This window comes from Physella acuta, unplaced genomic scaffold, assembly GCF_028476545.2.
Source record: "Physella acuta isolate Inbredline_101_S28 unplaced genomic scaffold, ASM2847654v3 ptg001406l, whole genome shotgun sequence".
Lineage (NCBI taxonomy): Eukaryota > Metazoa > Mollusca > Gastropoda > Physidae > Physella > Physella acuta.
In genome coordinates, this window is record NW_026732921.1 from 7,971 (window position 1) to 25,793 (window position 17,823).

Consider the following 17,823-nt stretch of genomic DNA (forward strand, 5'->3'; position numbering starts at 1 on the left):
AAGTCTGCAACTAGCCATGGGCAGTGTATCTTTCAGGCATTTTTCGGGGGAACACCCCCCCCCCCCTCGAAGCACATATATAGTCCCCTCCCCTCCGACCCCACTTTAATCAGTGTGTCCCTTCCTCCACCCCTTCCCACCTCGAAATTTCAGTCCGCCCCCCCCCTGATCACCCTGATCAGTGTTTCTCCCAGACTCTTTTTCTCGGGGGGGGGGGGGGGGGGGGGTAATTGATATCTTTGGGGGGGGGGGGGGGGGGGTCAACATTTTTCGTCGGGGGGGGGGGGGCGCGGACACTAGTAAAAGTGGTATGTTTACTATATAAATTCCTTCTCGTCCGGGGGTCGTTAGACTTTCTCCGGGGGGGGGGGGGCTCTGATAAAGGAAAGAAAGAAACTCTGCCACCGATAAAAAAAATGTCTAAAAGAACACTGTGAGTTGCAGCGAGTCAAGAATTTTGAGGAAATCTGCGTTTGACATCAACATTTGACCGTTTGACTCGACGCGAACTTGGGTAAACATGTTAGATTTTCTGGAGGAAAAAAAAACATTTTTAAAACGTTGAGGAAAAGATGTTTATTCGGTTTTATTCCACGATCTTATGCGCATGCGCAACTAAGCGTGAGCGTTTCCGTCAACATTAAGGGAAATTTGTCAGAACAGTTAAGTTTCATAAGAGGTTCGATACAGATGACTTTTTAAAAATAATAACTCTAGCTCTTACCGCAGAGACCTATATCGCACAGACTTATATCTAGAGCAGCACAGAATTAGAGTTGCACATAATTATATAGAGCAGCACAGAATTAGAGTTGCACATATATAGAGCAGCACAGAATTAGAGTTGCACATATATAGAGCGGCACAGAATTAGAGTTGCACATAATTATATAGAGCGGCACAGAATTAGAGTTGCACATATATAGAGCAGCACAGAATTAGAGTTGCACATATATAGAGCCGCACAGAATTAGAATTGCACATATATAGAGCCGCACAGAATTAGAATTGCACATATATAGAGCCGCACAGAATTAGAATTGCACATATATAGAGCCGCACAGAATTAGAATTGCACATATACAGAGCAGCACAGACCTAGAGCCATAACAAAGACCTCAACTGAGACCATTTCGGACGAGATGGTCAATAGTGTGGGGGAAGTAGAGTTCACCTTTTTCCGTGACCGCGGCTTAACGTGAGTCAGAAGATCTACAGAACGTTGTCGACTCTTGACTTATTTAAAAACATTAATTATAAATCTAATTATCTGCTGTCATAGTTTATTTCACATTGCACTGTCACTGGATTTTCTGGTACGTGTTAAGTTTGAAAAAAATCTGTTCGATAGAAATGATTAAAATTTCGTTCGCAAGTTTCGATACATGACAAAGTAATGGAGTTAAATAAAGCTTGTTAAACGTACGCTTGTGTTAGTTACAATTTTTAAAATACCTAACTAGACGTTGATAAAAGAAACCTTACTTAGATAATTCTTAATTAACAAAAACAGTGCAAACATCGTTACCACAAGGATATAACTTTTAAAAATAAAATGTTAGAATTAATCCTGCCCGGATTTCTTTAGATTACCATTTTAAATAGAGGTAGGCCTTTATAAAATATTGCTGACTTGCATCTATTGTTTTATTTCTAAAGATGTTGAGAAAAAAAATAGAAAAATTTAATTAAATAATTTTTTTGTTGTTGTAAAAAAGTGAAGTTGGCGAACTCGTGTCAATAGCTGACCCGAGCTCCGAACCCAGGCCTAGAACGTAACGTCCCCGACCTATCTAATGTAGATCTACATCTTATCTACTAACGTACACAGGAAAATAATGTCCAAGTTTGGCAGCTGACCAAAGTCCACAGGCTAAACTGAACTGAATCATCCAGACATGTGGACAGCAAAGAAGAAAAAGCGGCCAAAATGGTCCAAATGACACGGGTCAAAATTATTACAGTACATCAGTCAGAAACAAATGACCATAAAGTTCAATGACCAAAATTGACAAAATACAAACATATTAAATTGACTTACTTTTCCAAAAGACCAAAATGAATAAAGTAAAAATAGATATAATGATCAAATGAAAAAAATCGATACAAAATAAACAGTAAACACGGCCTAAAGTCAACACAAGCGTTCTAAATATCAGAGCACGTTCTTCAGGAATGGCCCTTGTACACCTAGGCGCGATTCAAACACTGGCCCCTACACACCCCACTCAAGGAAAAACTATATGGGGCACCTGCAGACCTGGAGACCACAGTCCAGCTCATACACGAAGTTGGACTTGTTTAAATCCTCCGATAAATACAATTAAATACGAACGAAAAAAGAAGTTTTAACTATTAGACATGGGCAAAGAACCAAATCAACCATCTCATTAAGGAAACACCAACTTAGATGTATCTTGGACAAATTCCAAATGTACCAGAGTGTTGGAATAAAACATGACCTTTAAAATACTAAAAAAACAACTCCAACCTTTATTGAAACAAGGGATTGTCGTATGTTGGAGCTAAGACTATAACCATATCGCACATTGTTATTGGAAATATTTCCCTTCAAAACATTTCTGTGACCGATATTTTTAATCTAATTGCTTAGTTAATTTAAAATCGTGAAATTCTTTTGCTTGCTCGTATACGGAAAAAATGGAAATCGAGATTTTGATAAATCTTGTCGAAAAACAGTTTAGAAATGTGTCTGTATGTGTGTGTGTGTGTGTGTGCCGATGTATGTGTGTGTTAGTCTGTGAACATGATGTGAACTCTAACTTGTTTGGGCCTTCTGTTTTAGTTCGGAAGACAACCTTTCATGAACGATCATATCCTTGGATTTCTTTCAATTTTCGAATGACACCGATAACTGTTTATTTTCGTTTTTTTAAAAATACCGATAATTTGAATACCGATTCAGTTAGGTCGACCAAATTTTATATATATAGTTATAAGATATTATTCTTCTATTTCGTTAAGGTTTTAAGTGATTTCTGGTGACGAAAAGTTATTTTTATCGTTATTTCCGATTTCTCAAAACAAGGTAATCAATGTTTCTTTTAGAAAGTACGATTTTTTTTCGCTCAATTATACACACACCTCGTTCAATTGTTGCGCAATTCTTTTTTTAACACTGCTCCATCCTCTTCAAAAATGTAAGTATTAAAGAAATTAGTATTAATATTAAAAAAAAACATTGCTATAAAAACATTTCTTTATCCCCATTACTGTTAATATAGGAAAATACGAGAAAGTTTAGGGGAGATCACTACCGCTTAATTTTCACTCGTTATAGTTCATTTACAAGCTTTATTTATTTATTATATTTTTTACATGTTTATGTCGCATTTTATCGTGGCATCCTGCTGTTGATTGGTGGCAACAATTCGGTGAGAGATTGGACTCCAGGTAACGCTGTCCAGAAACAGGGTTAATTTGTGGTGCCTTTATCTCTAGGTCAAGGTCATTGGGTCAACTCGGATCTGATAGTAAAGTGGAACAAGAATCATCGGTACGGTGGTGGTGGTAGTGGTGGTGGTGGTGGTGGGGGGGGTGGTAGTGGGGTGGTGGTGGTTTGTAGCCTGTTAGGGTTAGCGAGGGAATGGCTTGTTAACATGGTTCTAGGTGCATGGGTGGTTATTTTTTTGGTTAAAGTGGTTCTAGGTGAATTGGTGGTTAGTTTTGGCCAGTTAGGGTTAGCGAGGGACGGGCCAGTTTGTGTGGTTGTTCTAGTTGTGACGGGTAATCCGCTGGCTAGGGTTATCAGAGTTTCCTGCAGGCGTCTTTCGTGGGGGGGGGGTCCCCAAAAGAAAGCCTCCCCCCCAAATGGAATTTATATAGAAAACACACACTTTTATAAGTGTACGCCCCCCCCCCCCCCCGGAAAATGTCCGCCCTCACCCCGGAGAAAAAAGTCTGGAAGAAACACCGATGGAAATTAATGCAGCTGTTAGGGTTAGTGTTAGCGAGATTAATGCCGCTGTTAGGGTTAGTGTTAGCGAGATTAATGCAGCTGTTAGGGTTAGTGTTAGGGAGATTAATGCAGCTGTTAGGGTTAGTGTTAGGGAGATTAATGCGGCTGTAAGTCATTTGTCTGAAAATCTTCTTTCTTTTTGATGACTAAATCTTTTCGTAGATAGAACTCAGCTTACAGATATTGATTTTTATAGTAAGTTAGACCAGTTTTGTTTTGTTTACTCTTTTTTTTTTTTACGAAGTCAGACTGACTTAACATGACATAACAAAATATGACATGACATTGCAATTTATGACATGACATGGCGATTTATTATATGACTGCGAAAATGACTTGATTTAGCAATTTTTGAAATGTTATGTCTGTTTATGATATGGCATGGGGAAATGTCACATGACAGCAATTTATGACATGACAATTTATGATGTGATATGGAAACATATGACTTGACATGGCACTTTCTGATAAAATATGACAAATATTACATGGCATGACATAACAATGTAGATGTGAAGTGACAAAATGGAAAGGGACATGACAAAATATGACATATGGCATGACGTGACTAAAAATATGACATGACATTGCGAAATACAGCATAACCAGACATAATCTGACATGGCATGACAAAATAGGCCATGATATGGCAGAAAAAATGTATCTTATTCCAAAATCTCTCTCCACAGAATATTTACTCTCACCCCACCCCTTCCCACCCCCCTAAAGATTTATATGAAGCCGCCAGAACAGTGCCATGGGTAGAATTGTGTAAAATAGATTATTTTATTTAAAAGAAGAAAACGAAAACAGTAACCATGCCATGTAAACAATAACAAACTATTAAATAAAAATATCTCTTGCTGACCACGCAAGATGTATAATTAAATATTTAAATTAAACGTAAACAGCTATTTAAACCTTCTTTAATTAAGTCACTAAAATGGACCGAAGACTACGGACGGATTATAGACAGTTCCTTGGTCTATAAATTACTAACAGAAAAACCAAGCCAATGTGAAATGAATGGACAAGGGGAGAGAAAAAACAAGGGATATAATTCAATTTTTAAACAGATTCGTTTATTAAAAGCATTTTCAATTTTGACTGTTAACATTCAATCATGGAATTTTAGAAATATTGTTTGTATTTAATAATTTGTTAAATATATTAGTAATGTAAAATTTGGGTTTACTTATTACTATTTTATTTTCAAACAAATGCTATCACTATTAGCTGCGTAATTTGTATATGACTAAATGTACAAGAAATTAAAATATAATCGACTATTAATAATCACAAGTTGCAATTGGGTTCAACATACATCACCTCGGTTGCATAAAATATTAAAAATAAAATCTTAATTTTCTGTAAACCCATAGTTATTTCAGTTCTACTTCAAATTAGAATCTACTGTCAGTGTTTCTTCCAGACTTTTTTCTCCGGGGGGGGGGGGGGGGGGCACTTGAAATTTTCGGGGGGGGGGGGGGCGGACACTGTTAAAAGTATATATTTTCTATATAAATTATATAAATTTCATTTCGTTCGTGGGGGGCGGTAAAAATTTTTCGGGGGGGGGGGGGGGGGGGGGGGCGGGGGATTAATTTCTTATGCTATTTATATTGTAAAAAATTCTCAACAAAAATGTAAAAACATTTAAGACTATCAACTATCATGGTAAAAATATAACTTTTGTATTTCTTTATTTCTAATTACCTTCATTTGAATTGTTGATCGACAAATCTTTTTTTAGTAATGTTCACCATTTTATTCATGTAATGATAATTTTTGTAAATGTTTGAATTATGTTACAGACTAACGCACACACATTTGTATATGCTGATGTAATTATTTCTATTTGAAAATAAATGTTTAAAAAAATATATGTCAATTAAAATCTTTACGAAATCTTAAATGAATGAAAGTATGTAAGAAAGAAGTGTTTCACTATGTAAATCTGTATCAGTCCTCACAAGCCGATTATGAAAACTGTAATACTAAAGCGAACATGCAAGGCAAACTGACGCTGTAAATTTCATGTCTGAGGTGAAAAATAGAAGATTATTTGAATCTAATTTCATGCCATGTTCATTTTACAATCAATTATTATTAAAATCTTTGAAACTATATATGATGAATATACTTCAAAATATTTTTTAACTGTTCAGAAAAGGAAAACAAATGTTAGAAGATAAACCTCTTTTGGAGGACTGCTATGAATATAAATGTTAAACATTTCTCATTTTACCTTACATATCATCCATACTACGGTACTAAGACTTAAGTTATTATTTCCTTTTAATCCCAAATTTATGTTTGCTCCTATAAGCCCATAATCCCCCCCCCCCCTCCCTCACCCTTCAAACCCCAACCCATATTTTAAAAAAAATGTCCTATTTTAAAAATTCAGGTGGGAATGTCTGAAAGAAACACTGGTGTCAAGACAATTTTGTCCCAGAATGCATAAAAATTCTTTGACCAGTCAAACTGGACTTTGAAACCATTTTTTCGTCAGTATCATGGGAATCAGATTTTGGACATAATACAAAAAAAAAATGCTCCAGATTTTTTCCTGATGTTCAATCTGCTGAGGAAATTTCCGAACTGGTAAAAGCAAGTGTGCAGGTACCTGGGTGATGTAAGGTGAATGTTGTAGGTAACTGGCGTCCACACACTGGTCTCGTGTAGATCGTGTGCTGTTGTAGGTGGGGTAACCGTGGTGCTGTAGTTGGTGGGATAACCGTGGTGCTGTGTTGATGTTGTAGGTGGGGGACTGTGGTGCTGTTGTTGGTGGTTTAAGCGTGGTGTTGTGTTGAAGGGGGAACCATGGTGCTCTGTTGAAGGGGTAAGCATGGTGCTGTATTGATGTTTTTGTGGGGGGGGGGGCAGTGGTGATGCGTATAATGGGGTAGTTTTGATGTTTTAAATATTTTGATGGGGGTCAAGGTGATATCTTAAGTAAGGTAGTGGTGAAGTGTTAAGTATCGTAATGATGTACTGTTGTCTTTGTTGGGGGTAATTTCTGATGTGTTGATATTGCTAGTTGAGTTTATTAAAAAAAAAGAACACAAAAGTAAGAAAATGATAGCATAGTTATACATTTTGTTTTAACCTATCATGTAGCAATCCAACAAAAGTAACGGGAAAGTTCTAAGTAAACCTAATGAAAAAACCTAGTACCCAAGTTTATTTGTAACTACACTTCTTACGTTTGTTTGGGGTGTTGAAATACAATCTAGCGTAGAAGTGGAAATTGGATTTTGACTTATTCTGTTATAGTAAAGAAGCATTACCAGTGAAATTTTAAAAAAACTACACCTCCGGCGGGACTCGAACCCGCAATCCCTGGCTTAGGAGGCCGATGCCTTATCCATTAGGCCACGGAGGCTCTTCGTTAGAGTGAAAATTTTTGTAAAATTGAATGGAGCAATAATTGCAAGTTTTTAAATAAAGAAGTTATTTCAAAAGTAAAACATACAGTAAACGTTTTTCAACAACAAATACTCTCTAGTATGAACAGTTCAAACCCTCTGGCAGATAAGGCTCGATCCCTCCCAACACTAAAAATTAAGAACGAAGAAAAAGAATGAACAGACATCTTACAGAAACGTGAACTATTGACTATTCCAACTCCCTTAGGCTAGAAGTTTTATTGCGTCATAATTAACGAGACCTAAAAACTCCAAGACAAAAATGGCTCTGTTCTGAAATTTAAAAAGAAGACTTGTCAATTTCACACGTTTTTAATTAAGCTAATGATAAAAGACTGCAGGTTGTTGCTATAAAGTAGACCAAAGAAGGTGGGCTGGGTCGTCTTGGTGTGGCAGATAGGTCTGTGGTGATCACTTAGCCACAACATGGACACTACATGGTGAGCACACAGTAGCCACACGGTGACTACATGGTGACCACACGGAGACCACTCCGCAACCACGCACACACACACACAAAACCCCCAAACAACTGATAGTCATTAGGAATAGTCAAATCATGTCTTGACATTATAGTCAAATCATGTTTTGACATTACTTTTAGAATTTTAAAATTGTGTGTACAACGTTGGTAGTGTATCACAGAATAATAGCTAACGTAACACACGCACTGTCCAGATCAGGGTCTCCAAACTTTTCAGTCCGAGGGCCGCATTAACTATTCAGTTCGGGGGCCAGTTTCTTCCAGGCTTGTCTTTGATTTTTCTGGGCAAAGTTCCTCAGCCATCACCAACAAACGTTTTTTTTCCGTGCACAAAAAGATCTCCGCGGTTCTAATGAGAGGACATCGCGGGCCGCATCCGGCCCTCGGGCCGTAGTTTGGAGACCCCTGGTCTAGATTCTAACCAATCTATCATTCAGCCATCACATATAGCACATACGGTATGATACGCCCTTCTCACTGCGTATCCTGTCAGTTGTCAATCTAATTCAAGCATTTTTTTTAAAAATTATAGTTTATAAACCGCCGCAGTCAGTCTAGATCAGTTTGTGATCAATACGATTATTGAGCAGGCTATAATTTTCCAATGTGTTCAAGACTGAACCCCGGACTACAAAAAAAATTTGCCTCTTAAGCTGGTCCAGAATCAGAGGCGTCGCTAGGGGAGGGTGGTTGATATACTTGACTGAATTATACACAAACCGACCGGAGTTTTTTTTTTAACATCACTTGTGTGACCCGAAATAAAAACTGGTTAGGGACAGTGACTTCGAAGGGGGGGGGGGGGAGGAGGGGCGCTTTTTCACTAACGTGAATCACTAAATGGTTGAGGGGGGGGGGGGCTATCGACAGATCACACCGGAATGGTCACAGCGCCTTTGCAAGAAATACCCAATTTAATTGCTTTGAGTTTAAAAGACAAACGCCCTCCATTTTTCTGATATATATATATATATATATGTATATATATATATATATATATATATATATATATATATATATATATATATATATATATATATATATATATATATGCACGCCTATTAATAAAACTATACTTTTATATATCCATGTATCCCCACTTTTTAAGAAACCGTTATCTTTGTTTTAAAACCACGAACCAACGAACTAAGGAAAGTACTAGAAGGTTACCTGGTATTTTATTGCCCCTTGCCTCAACAAATGTAGGGACGAGTCGTGTCGGGTCCAAAGTACAAAGTCGTTAAATTTAAGATAAAAATAACGTGGTGCGAACTACGGTCGTTTTTAGTTGAACAGTTAACAGTGTTGGTGAACTGAAAATATATTATTTTGATAGCTGTTTCTTACATTTAAAAAGTAATTTGATTAGCTTTAAATTTATGATTAAAATAATAATTATTGAAATGAGCTAAAAGAAATGCGTGATGAAGATTTTTGATTGAGAGGGTCGTGTATGAGAGACGTCACGACCCTATGGATGGTGAGGGTAAGTCAGTATGAAAACAAAACAAATGAAAACCGTGAGTGATCTCCCCTAAACTTTCTCGAATATTCTTATATAAAATAACAGGGGATGGGAACTCGGAATATAGTTATGATTTTTAATCCATTTTAAATACTTAAACTTTTTAAAATAGAATAGAATCTCATTAAAAAAAAAGAATTGCGCACCAAGCGAACGCCGAATAAAGATGTGTATAATAGTGCGGAATATTATTAGGGCTTTATAAATTCACGTGTTTTTTGAGTACCGTTACAGCTAGGTTGATGAAATTTCATATATAAGTATTTTATCGAAATCGTAGATCCTGATCAGCTTTTGAGCGATTTCCGATAACCGGAAGTGGTACTTTTTCTACTTTGAATTTTTCAAAAGCCTATAACTTGAGTACTATTTCAGATAGATAAATGAAATTTCACATGTAAGTAAAAGATCTAATTCTCTACCTTATGTCAAATTTTGAATAATTTCCGTTGACCGGAAGTACTAAGTTACGCTATTTCCGATTTCTCAAAAACGCATGTAAATTTATAAAGTACTAATAATATTGCGCACTATTATGTACATTTCATTTGGCGTTCACTTGGTGTGCAATTTTTTTTTTCTACGAGATTTTATTCTATTTTAAAAACATTAAGTATTTAAAATGGAGTTCCCATCCCCTGTTGTTTTATATAAGAATATTCGAGAAAGTTTAGGGAAGATCACTCCCGGTTTTTTATATATCACGGAGTCACAAAATATAAAATAAAATCCATATTAACTCTACTTCATTCCACCTATGTCCTGGTAATAAGATTTTCTAAACACAATGATACACTGTCATCTAATATAAATCTACCCACTGTTTCTTTCACTGATCTAAATACGTAGGCCTACATTTATTATACTTGTTCAAAATGGTGCTTCCACAAGTAAACGTCCGTTTTAGTGCACTCGCAATCAGCACCACGGCCCAGAATATTCTAATGACAGTACTTTACATACCCTGTTGATTTCTGTAACGTTGTCGATGAAGATTAATTTAATTACACTCATTAAAAAAATAATGAGCCTTTGTTAAAAGGTTATTTTTTATTTTATTTTATTTCTGGAAATGTTATTTATAAATGGACTTTGGTCTTTTTGATATTCGGTGAGTCAAGGTCGTTCTATGACCTAGATTCGAACACCATAAGGGTGAAGGGGAAAGGTCAAATACATGACCTATGGTGACGTGTAAAACATACAGCGGAAAATACCCCGCCCTCTCCCCAGACGAAGTAGAATAAAATATATAATTCATACAGTAAACATACTTTGACCAGTGGCCGCCCCCCCCCCCCCCCGACTTCCCCGCTTCAGAAAAAAAAATGTTTGAAAGAAAGTCAGGGGGTCGGAGTGGTCGGGTCGATAGAGCTCATGATTGCAAAACCGAAAGGTCCCGAGTTCGAACAATAGCTGGAGACAGCAACCCATCTAGAAAAACCTCTAAAATCAATAGCTTCTGCCTTGGAGTTTTTTCTTGAATGGACAAGCGCTATGGAAAGAAGAAGAAAAAAAAAGAAAAGCAGGCTGAAATCGGAGTCGACGGCATAACAAGTTGACACGTAATACTTAATTGTGTTGGAGGAAATGCTATCCAACATAACAATCGAGAAAGAAGAAGAAGAACACTGGTCAAACATGAAAGCGAGCTCCTAGCTTGATGGTTTGGTAAAATTTGGGTTAGTTAAGGATATGGCTAGCATTTTCCTGACTATTGTGACGCTAACAACTGGCTCTAGTGTGAGTGACTATTGTGAAGCTAACAACTGACTCTAGGGTGAGTGACTATTGTGACGCTAACAACTGACTCTAGTGTGACTATTATGACTCTAACAATTGACTCCAGCGTTAAATCTTTGTACATACGAAACGTATATAAAACTTCATGACAATATACTTAAAAAAAAAAGCAATGAACATATTTTAAAACATTTTTAAAAGAAACTAAGCAACGCTTTAAAAACGGTTCTAACAACAGGTAAAGATAAATGCGAACTAGCATCTAATTATTTAACTCATTAAAAACATAACGATAACGATTAAAAAATGCGAACACATTTAATTAATGATGAACTATGGTCGCGAAATAAAAACACTTTTTAAATATGAACTACATTTTTTTTATTAAATTCTAAAATACGAAAAAATATATAAATAGAGATTATAAAAATATGTTCGAATATATTTTAACAAAACTGTTGCTAATTTACACTCCTTTACCGACTCCCCTTAATGACGACTATCAAACTTCTATTATATGCCTATAAATAAATGTTATATAACCTCCCAAACCCACCAACCCCCTTCCCCCAAAATAATTTTTTTCTTTATCATAAAACAAGCCAAGTATATCTACCAAGTTCACCGCCGCGCGTCAAAAATCTGGCCTAAAATCGACACCACCGTGAACTTGACCCCCTCTGTGGACGGCACGGCAAGTTCAGAAACCAGAACGCCAGTCAGTTATACCGTGGCCCGCCTAATGCTTGACTGGGTACCGTCTTCGTGCTGAGGTGTTGTTTTTTTTAGTAATTTTCTAACTGTAACGTACTTTAAGACAGCGGTCGACAGGACTTTGAACTAAATAGTTGAGTTTTAGTGACACACAATATAATGATATTAACACAGTTCCACTGCATCAAATGCTGCCAGTATATATATATATATATACATTATATATACATTATATATATATATATATATATATATATATATATATATATATATATATATATATATATATATATATATATATATATATAAGGTGTATTTACCACCCAGGAGCTAGAACTTAGCCTTAGCTTTGTGACTGTCTTAAAATTATAATGCTATTGACGCACTTTTTCTGGCATATTGATGCGAAGCTAGGAAACAGACCAATCCGAGAAAGCCGTTCTTTTAACTAGGAATCGATATCTCCGTGTTTGTGTTTATCTAATATTGACTCCCCCCCCCGCCCCCCCCCCCCCATTTCCACCCCTCCCAATATTGATCACATTCATAAAAACAAGTGAAAGTTTTCCTCCCGTTTGAGACGTCACGCGCAAACAAGAATTTTCGGTAAAATAGGCTTAGATATTAAAAACATGATTGTAAAAAAAAAATAATTAAAATGTTTTCTAAGATGATTTTTAACAGGTCATTCTTTGACAGAATCAACATCAGAATACGACAAGCTTCCATCGTCTTCTTCTTCTTCATCATCATCATCGTCCTCTGACGGTCCGTGTGGACTGTCCTCGTTTGTCTCCCCCTGACGGCTCGACTCAACGGCGTCGGCTGGCTCCACATCGTCGTCATCATCGTCGTCGTATTCTTCGTTGTCGTTCTCTTCGTCGAAGTAATCGTCGTCGTCGTAGGGAGCGTCCTGGATGTCGTCCATCCAGTCCATGACCGGGACCCCCGCCCCCTGGGGTAGGGCAGCGACGTGGGGGCCGGGGATCAAGCACGGGTCGGGCAGTTCGCAGATGGCGGCCAGTTCACGGTCCACTAGGGAAAAAAATTAATTTGGCGTCTTAATTTGGTGTCTTAATTTGGTGTCTTAATTTTGTGTCTTAATTTGGCGTCTTAATTTGGTGTCTTAATTTGGCGTCTTAATTTGGTGTCTTAATTTACAAATCATTACCTTATTTTAAAGAAGAAAAGTGTATACAATAAATGTGTTCAATATCAAAGTAAATGGTAGGCTTTAAAAAAAATTAAAACACTAATACGGTTTAATGTGAGCCTCCGTGGCCTAATGGATAAGGCATCGGCCTCCTAAGCCGGGGATTGCGGGTTCGAGTCCCGTCGGAGGTGACTTTTTTGCATTAATTAAACTAATTATTGTAAATTAGTTAATTTATTGAAAATGGTTTTTGACTGTTTTTTAATCCGTTACAAAATTGTAAATGTAATTATAAGTTAAACAAATACACCCATAATTTGTAAATGACGATTAATATACATTAAGAGTATAAGCGTATGTAAACATCTAAATTTTCTTGTTGGTGTGTCGGCTAAGTGGGTGTAGATTTAAGTCGGTTAAGTGGGCGTGTCTAGCTACTCAATGTGCCGGCTAGGTGGGCGTGTCTCCCTACTCAATGGGCCGGCTAAGTGGGTGTCTACCTACTCAATGTGTCTAAGTGGGTGTGTCTACCTACTCAATGTGTCTAAGTGGGCGTGTCTACCTACTCAATGTTCCGGTAAGTGGGCGTGTCTACCTACTCAATGTTCCGGTAAGTGGGCGTGTCTACGTACTCAATGTGCGGCTAGGTGGGCGTGTCTACCTACTCAATGTGTCGGCTAAGTGGGCGTGTCTCCCTACTCAATGGGCCGGCTAAGTGGGTGTCTACCTACTCAATGTGTCTAAGTGGGCGTGTCTACCTACTCAATGTGCCGGCTAGGTGGGCGTGTCTCCCTACTCAATGGGCCGGCTAAGTGGTTGTCTACCTACTCAATGTGTCTAAGTGGGCGTGTCTACCTACTCAAGTGTGCCTGCTAAGTGGGCGTGTCTACCTACTCAATGTGCCGGCTAGGTGGGCGTGTCTCCCTACTCAATGGGCCGGCTAAGTGGTTGTCTACCTACTCAATGTGTCTAAGTGGGTGTGTCTACCTACTCAATGTGTCTAAGTGGGCGTGTCTACCTACTCAAGTGTGCCTGCTAAGTGGGCGTGTCTACCTACTCAATGTGCGGCTAGGTGGGTGTGTCTACCTACTCAATGTTCCGGTAAGTGGGCGTGTCTACCTACTCAATGTGCGGCTAGGTGGACGTGTCTACCTACTCAATGTGTCGGTTAAGTGGGCGTGTCTCCCTACTCAATGGGCCGGCTAAGTGGGTGTCAACCTACTCAATGTGTCTAAGTGGGCGTGTCTACCTACTCAATGTGCCGGCTAGGTGGGCGTGTCTCCCTACTCAATGGGCCGGCTAAGTGGGTGTCTACCTACTCAATGTGTCTAAGTGGGTGTGTCTACCTACTCAATGTGTCTAAGTGGGCGTGTCTACCTACTCAATGTTCCGGTAAGTGGGCGTGTCTACCTACTCAATGTTCCGGTAAGTGGGCGTGTCTACGTACTCAATGTGCGGCTAGATGGGCGTGTCTACCTACTGAATGTGTCGGCTAAGTGGGCGTGTCTACCTACTCAATGTGTCTAAGTGGGTGTGATTACCTACTCAATGTGTCGACTAAGTGGGCGTGTCCACCTACTCAATGTGTCGGTTAAGTGAGTATATGTATCTACTTATTGTGTCGTTTGACTGAAAAGTCGATCACCTGGGTGTGTCGCATAAGTGGGCGTGTCGACCTACTTTCCGATCTGTTTACTAACGTGTGTTAGGATCATGGGGTGTCGGGTTTTTTCTATATCTCGCCACTCGTCGGTCTACGACACGACCTCTCCGTGCCAGACGACACGCATGTATGAACACGGGACAGAGGGAGTTTACGTCATGCTTGAGTGGTTCCAGTCGTACCACAGGGGGGGGGGAGTCACCTTCGGGCGAGTCACCTTCTGTCGTGTCACCCCCTGGTGAAGCAGGGTGGTAGTACGTGCGGTAAATCAGACGTACACAACACCTTCCACAACTAGCTTGACCTTTCTCCAGTGCCATCAGCCTACGCGCCACCACCCCCCACCCCCACCCACAGCTGATATTGATCAGGTGCCGAGATACCTTAATGCCCTTATAATTTAGCCCCGCACTTTATTTTTATCGCGACCCAAATTTTCCATCGGATCAGGTTGACCCACTCTGTTATTCAACACTTTCTGATGCAAGTGGTTGAGGTGTCGGTCCAATGTGGCGTACGTGGTTATACATGTAGGATGGGTATACTACTGGAGCTTCAGGGTGTTGCTGGGGGGGGGGGGAGACAGGGGGAGGGCTTTATAAAGTTACTAATAATGTATCCATACAACCACTCGTTATCGATAATTACGTGATGACACCCGACGTGTATACCGCCTCCGTGGCCTAATGGATAAGGCATCGGCCTCCTAAGCCGGGGATTGCGGGTTCGAGTCCCGTCGGAGGTGTAATAATATTTTTTTAGCATTTTTTTTAAACTCGTAATTTTTTTTTATAAATAATTAGCACTTTTTAATTTTTGTTTTTAAAGGATAAGCAATACGTAATTGAATTGTGTGTATTTCTATATTAGGTCGATATAAAGAAACAGCACTTAATCTTTGCAAGAGAAAAATAAAAATATTTTTAGTATATTTCTTGCTCGAAGTGGTTGAAAGTAGCACACACATCATACTTATGAGAAATACATCAGAGACTTTATGGATTTCCGTCATAATGGTTTGTATTTTAAGTTGGTAGATTGGGTAAAGTAAACGGTAAAGATTACTCTGGCGGTCCATTGGGCGGGTGAAGTAGAGTTGTTTTGGTAAACTGTCTCATTTTGTGGGAGTATGGGTGGGGTGGGGATAGTGTTGCGATTGCGAGAGGATTGGTAGGCTAGTGGCGTTTTAACTTGGCTAAGATTGCTAGCATGGGTAGGCTAGTGACGTTTTAACTTGGCCAAGATTGCTAGAATGGGTAGGCTAGTGACGTTTTAACTTGGCTAAGATTGCTAGAATGGGTAGGCTAGTGACGTTTTAACTTGGCTAAGATTGCTAGAATGGGTAGGCTAGTGACGTTTTAACTTGGCTAAGATTGCTAGAATGGGTAGGCTAGTGACGTTTTAACCTGGCTAAGATTACTAGAATGGGTAGGCTAGTGACGTTTTAACTTGGGAAAGATTGCTAGAATGGGTAGGCTAGTGACGTTTTAACCTGGCTAAGATTACTGGAATGGGTAGGCTAGTGACGTTTTAACTTGGCCAAGATTGCTAGAATGGTAGGCTAGTGACGTTTTAACTCGGCCAAGATTGCTAGAATGGTAGGCTAGTGACGTTTTAACTTGGGAAAGATTGCTAGAATGGGTAGGTTAGTAACGTTTTAACCTGGCTAATATTACAGCAACTCAACGAAGGACAATTCTTTGCACATTACAGTCACCTATTGTTGACTGACCTTGTGTCACCTATTGTTGACTGACCTTGTGTAGCACATTACAATCGCCTGTTGTTGACTGACCTTTGTCCAGGCTCAAGGTCGTCCTGGTGTTGGTCGTCACGTGATCCACTCGGCCGTCTCCGTCGCCGCCTCGGTAGTTCTCGGGGTCCACCGACGTCCCTTCGTCCCCGGCCATTTCCGGTTGGCTCTGGTTGGTCTCGTCAAGTCTCGCGCTATGTTGTGGCGAGCGGGATGTCGCGGGACTTGAGACGACGGAGCCAGAACTCGACCTTGACCTCTCACCGTCTTGTCTGGAAGAATTCCGTTCCGAATGTTCTGAAGAATCCTGATACAGAGAGAATCTTGCAGTTAAATCAGAGAATAACGCCAGTTTAAAAAACAGTTACCCCCTTCCCGAAAAAGGTGAGTATAAGGTGAGTATAAGGTGAGTATAAGGTGAGTATAAGGTGAGTATAAGGTGAGTATAAGGTGAGTATAAGGTGAGTATAAGGTGAGTATAAGGTGAGTATAAGGTGAGTATAAGGTGAGTATAAGGTGAGTATAAGGTGAGTATAAGGTGAGTATAAGGTGAGTATAAGGTGAGTATAAGGTGAGTATAAGGTGAGTATAAGGTGAGTATAAGGTGAGTATAAGGTGAGTATAAGGTGAGTATAAGGTGAGTATAAGGTGAGTATAAGGTGAGTATAAGGTGAGTATAGGGTGAGTATAAGGTGAGTATAAGGTGAGTATAAGGTGAGTATAAGGTGAGTATAAGGTGAGTATAAGGTGAGTATAAGGTGAGTATAAGGTGAGTATAAGCTGAGTATAAGGTGAGTATAAGGTGAGTATAAGGTGAGTATAAGGTGAGTATAAGGTGAGTATAAGGTGAGTATAGGGTGAGTATTGTGAACATTTAGTTGTCACCTTGACGACCGCACGTGTTGTGTATACTGTCGTTATCTTGTTCAAGTTTTACAGTAACGCGAGATTATAGACTTGATTTACAAACGGTGTGGTTACACTATAACCACACGATAATTCTAAATCTAACCCGAGATTATAGGCTTACATTACAAGCGGTGTGGTTATGGTACAACCACAGCTGTCTTTAAACCTAACACTATCCTTATGTCCAAATCCATACCCTTACGCTTGCCGTTTTCTAAACAAAGCTAAAAAAAAAACTAAAACAAAACAAATAAAAACGGACTGATTCCTATATTTAAACGCTACAAGAAGCACACTAGACCACGCAATTTAACCAAAGTCATAGAACCAAAGCTATCACAAACTCTCATTTATCTTCTAATGGACGCCAACGAGAAAAGTCTCAAAGGTATTTGAGAGGTCCATAAATTAATTTAAAAATCACGCACAGCGTAGTTACAATTAATATGGTTATAAAATCCTGCCTGTC

At 38.9% G+C, this 17,823-nt stretch overlaps 1 protein-coding gene and 3 non-coding genes across 4 annotated transcripts in view; 2 read left to right on the forward strand and 2 right to left on the reverse strand.

Annotated features, from left to right (window-relative positions):
- Window positions 1-7,294: 7,294 nt before the first annotated feature.
- Trnar-ccu (transfer RNA arginine (anticodon CCU)) lies at window positions 7,295-7,367 on the reverse strand. The gene has a single exon. It is a non-coding gene; the product is annotated as a tRNA-Arg (tRNA).
- A 5,052-nt stretch (window positions 7,368-12,419) lies between these two features.
- The window catches only part of LOC131927465 (uncharacterized), a 43,896-nt gene continuing 38,492 nt past the window's right edge, over window positions 12,420-17,823 (reverse strand). Inside the window, exons 31-32 of the mRNA XM_059283151.1 lie at window positions 16,488-16,752; window positions 12,420-12,911 (exon numbers count right to left, since the gene is read on the reverse strand). Of these exons, the coding sequence (XP_059139134.1) occupies window positions 12,562-12,911; window positions 16,488-16,752 (615 nt within the window). The 3' untranslated portion in view covers window positions 12,420-12,561. The remainder of the gene's footprint in view (window positions 12,912-16,487; window positions 16,753-17,823) is intronic.
- Window positions 13,148-13,220, forward strand: Trnar-ccu (transfer RNA arginine (anticodon CCU)). The gene has a single exon. It is a non-coding gene; the product is annotated as a tRNA-Arg (tRNA).
- Window positions 15,365-15,437, forward strand: Trnar-ccu (transfer RNA arginine (anticodon CCU)). Its single transcript has one exon. It is a non-coding gene; the product is annotated as a tRNA-Arg (tRNA).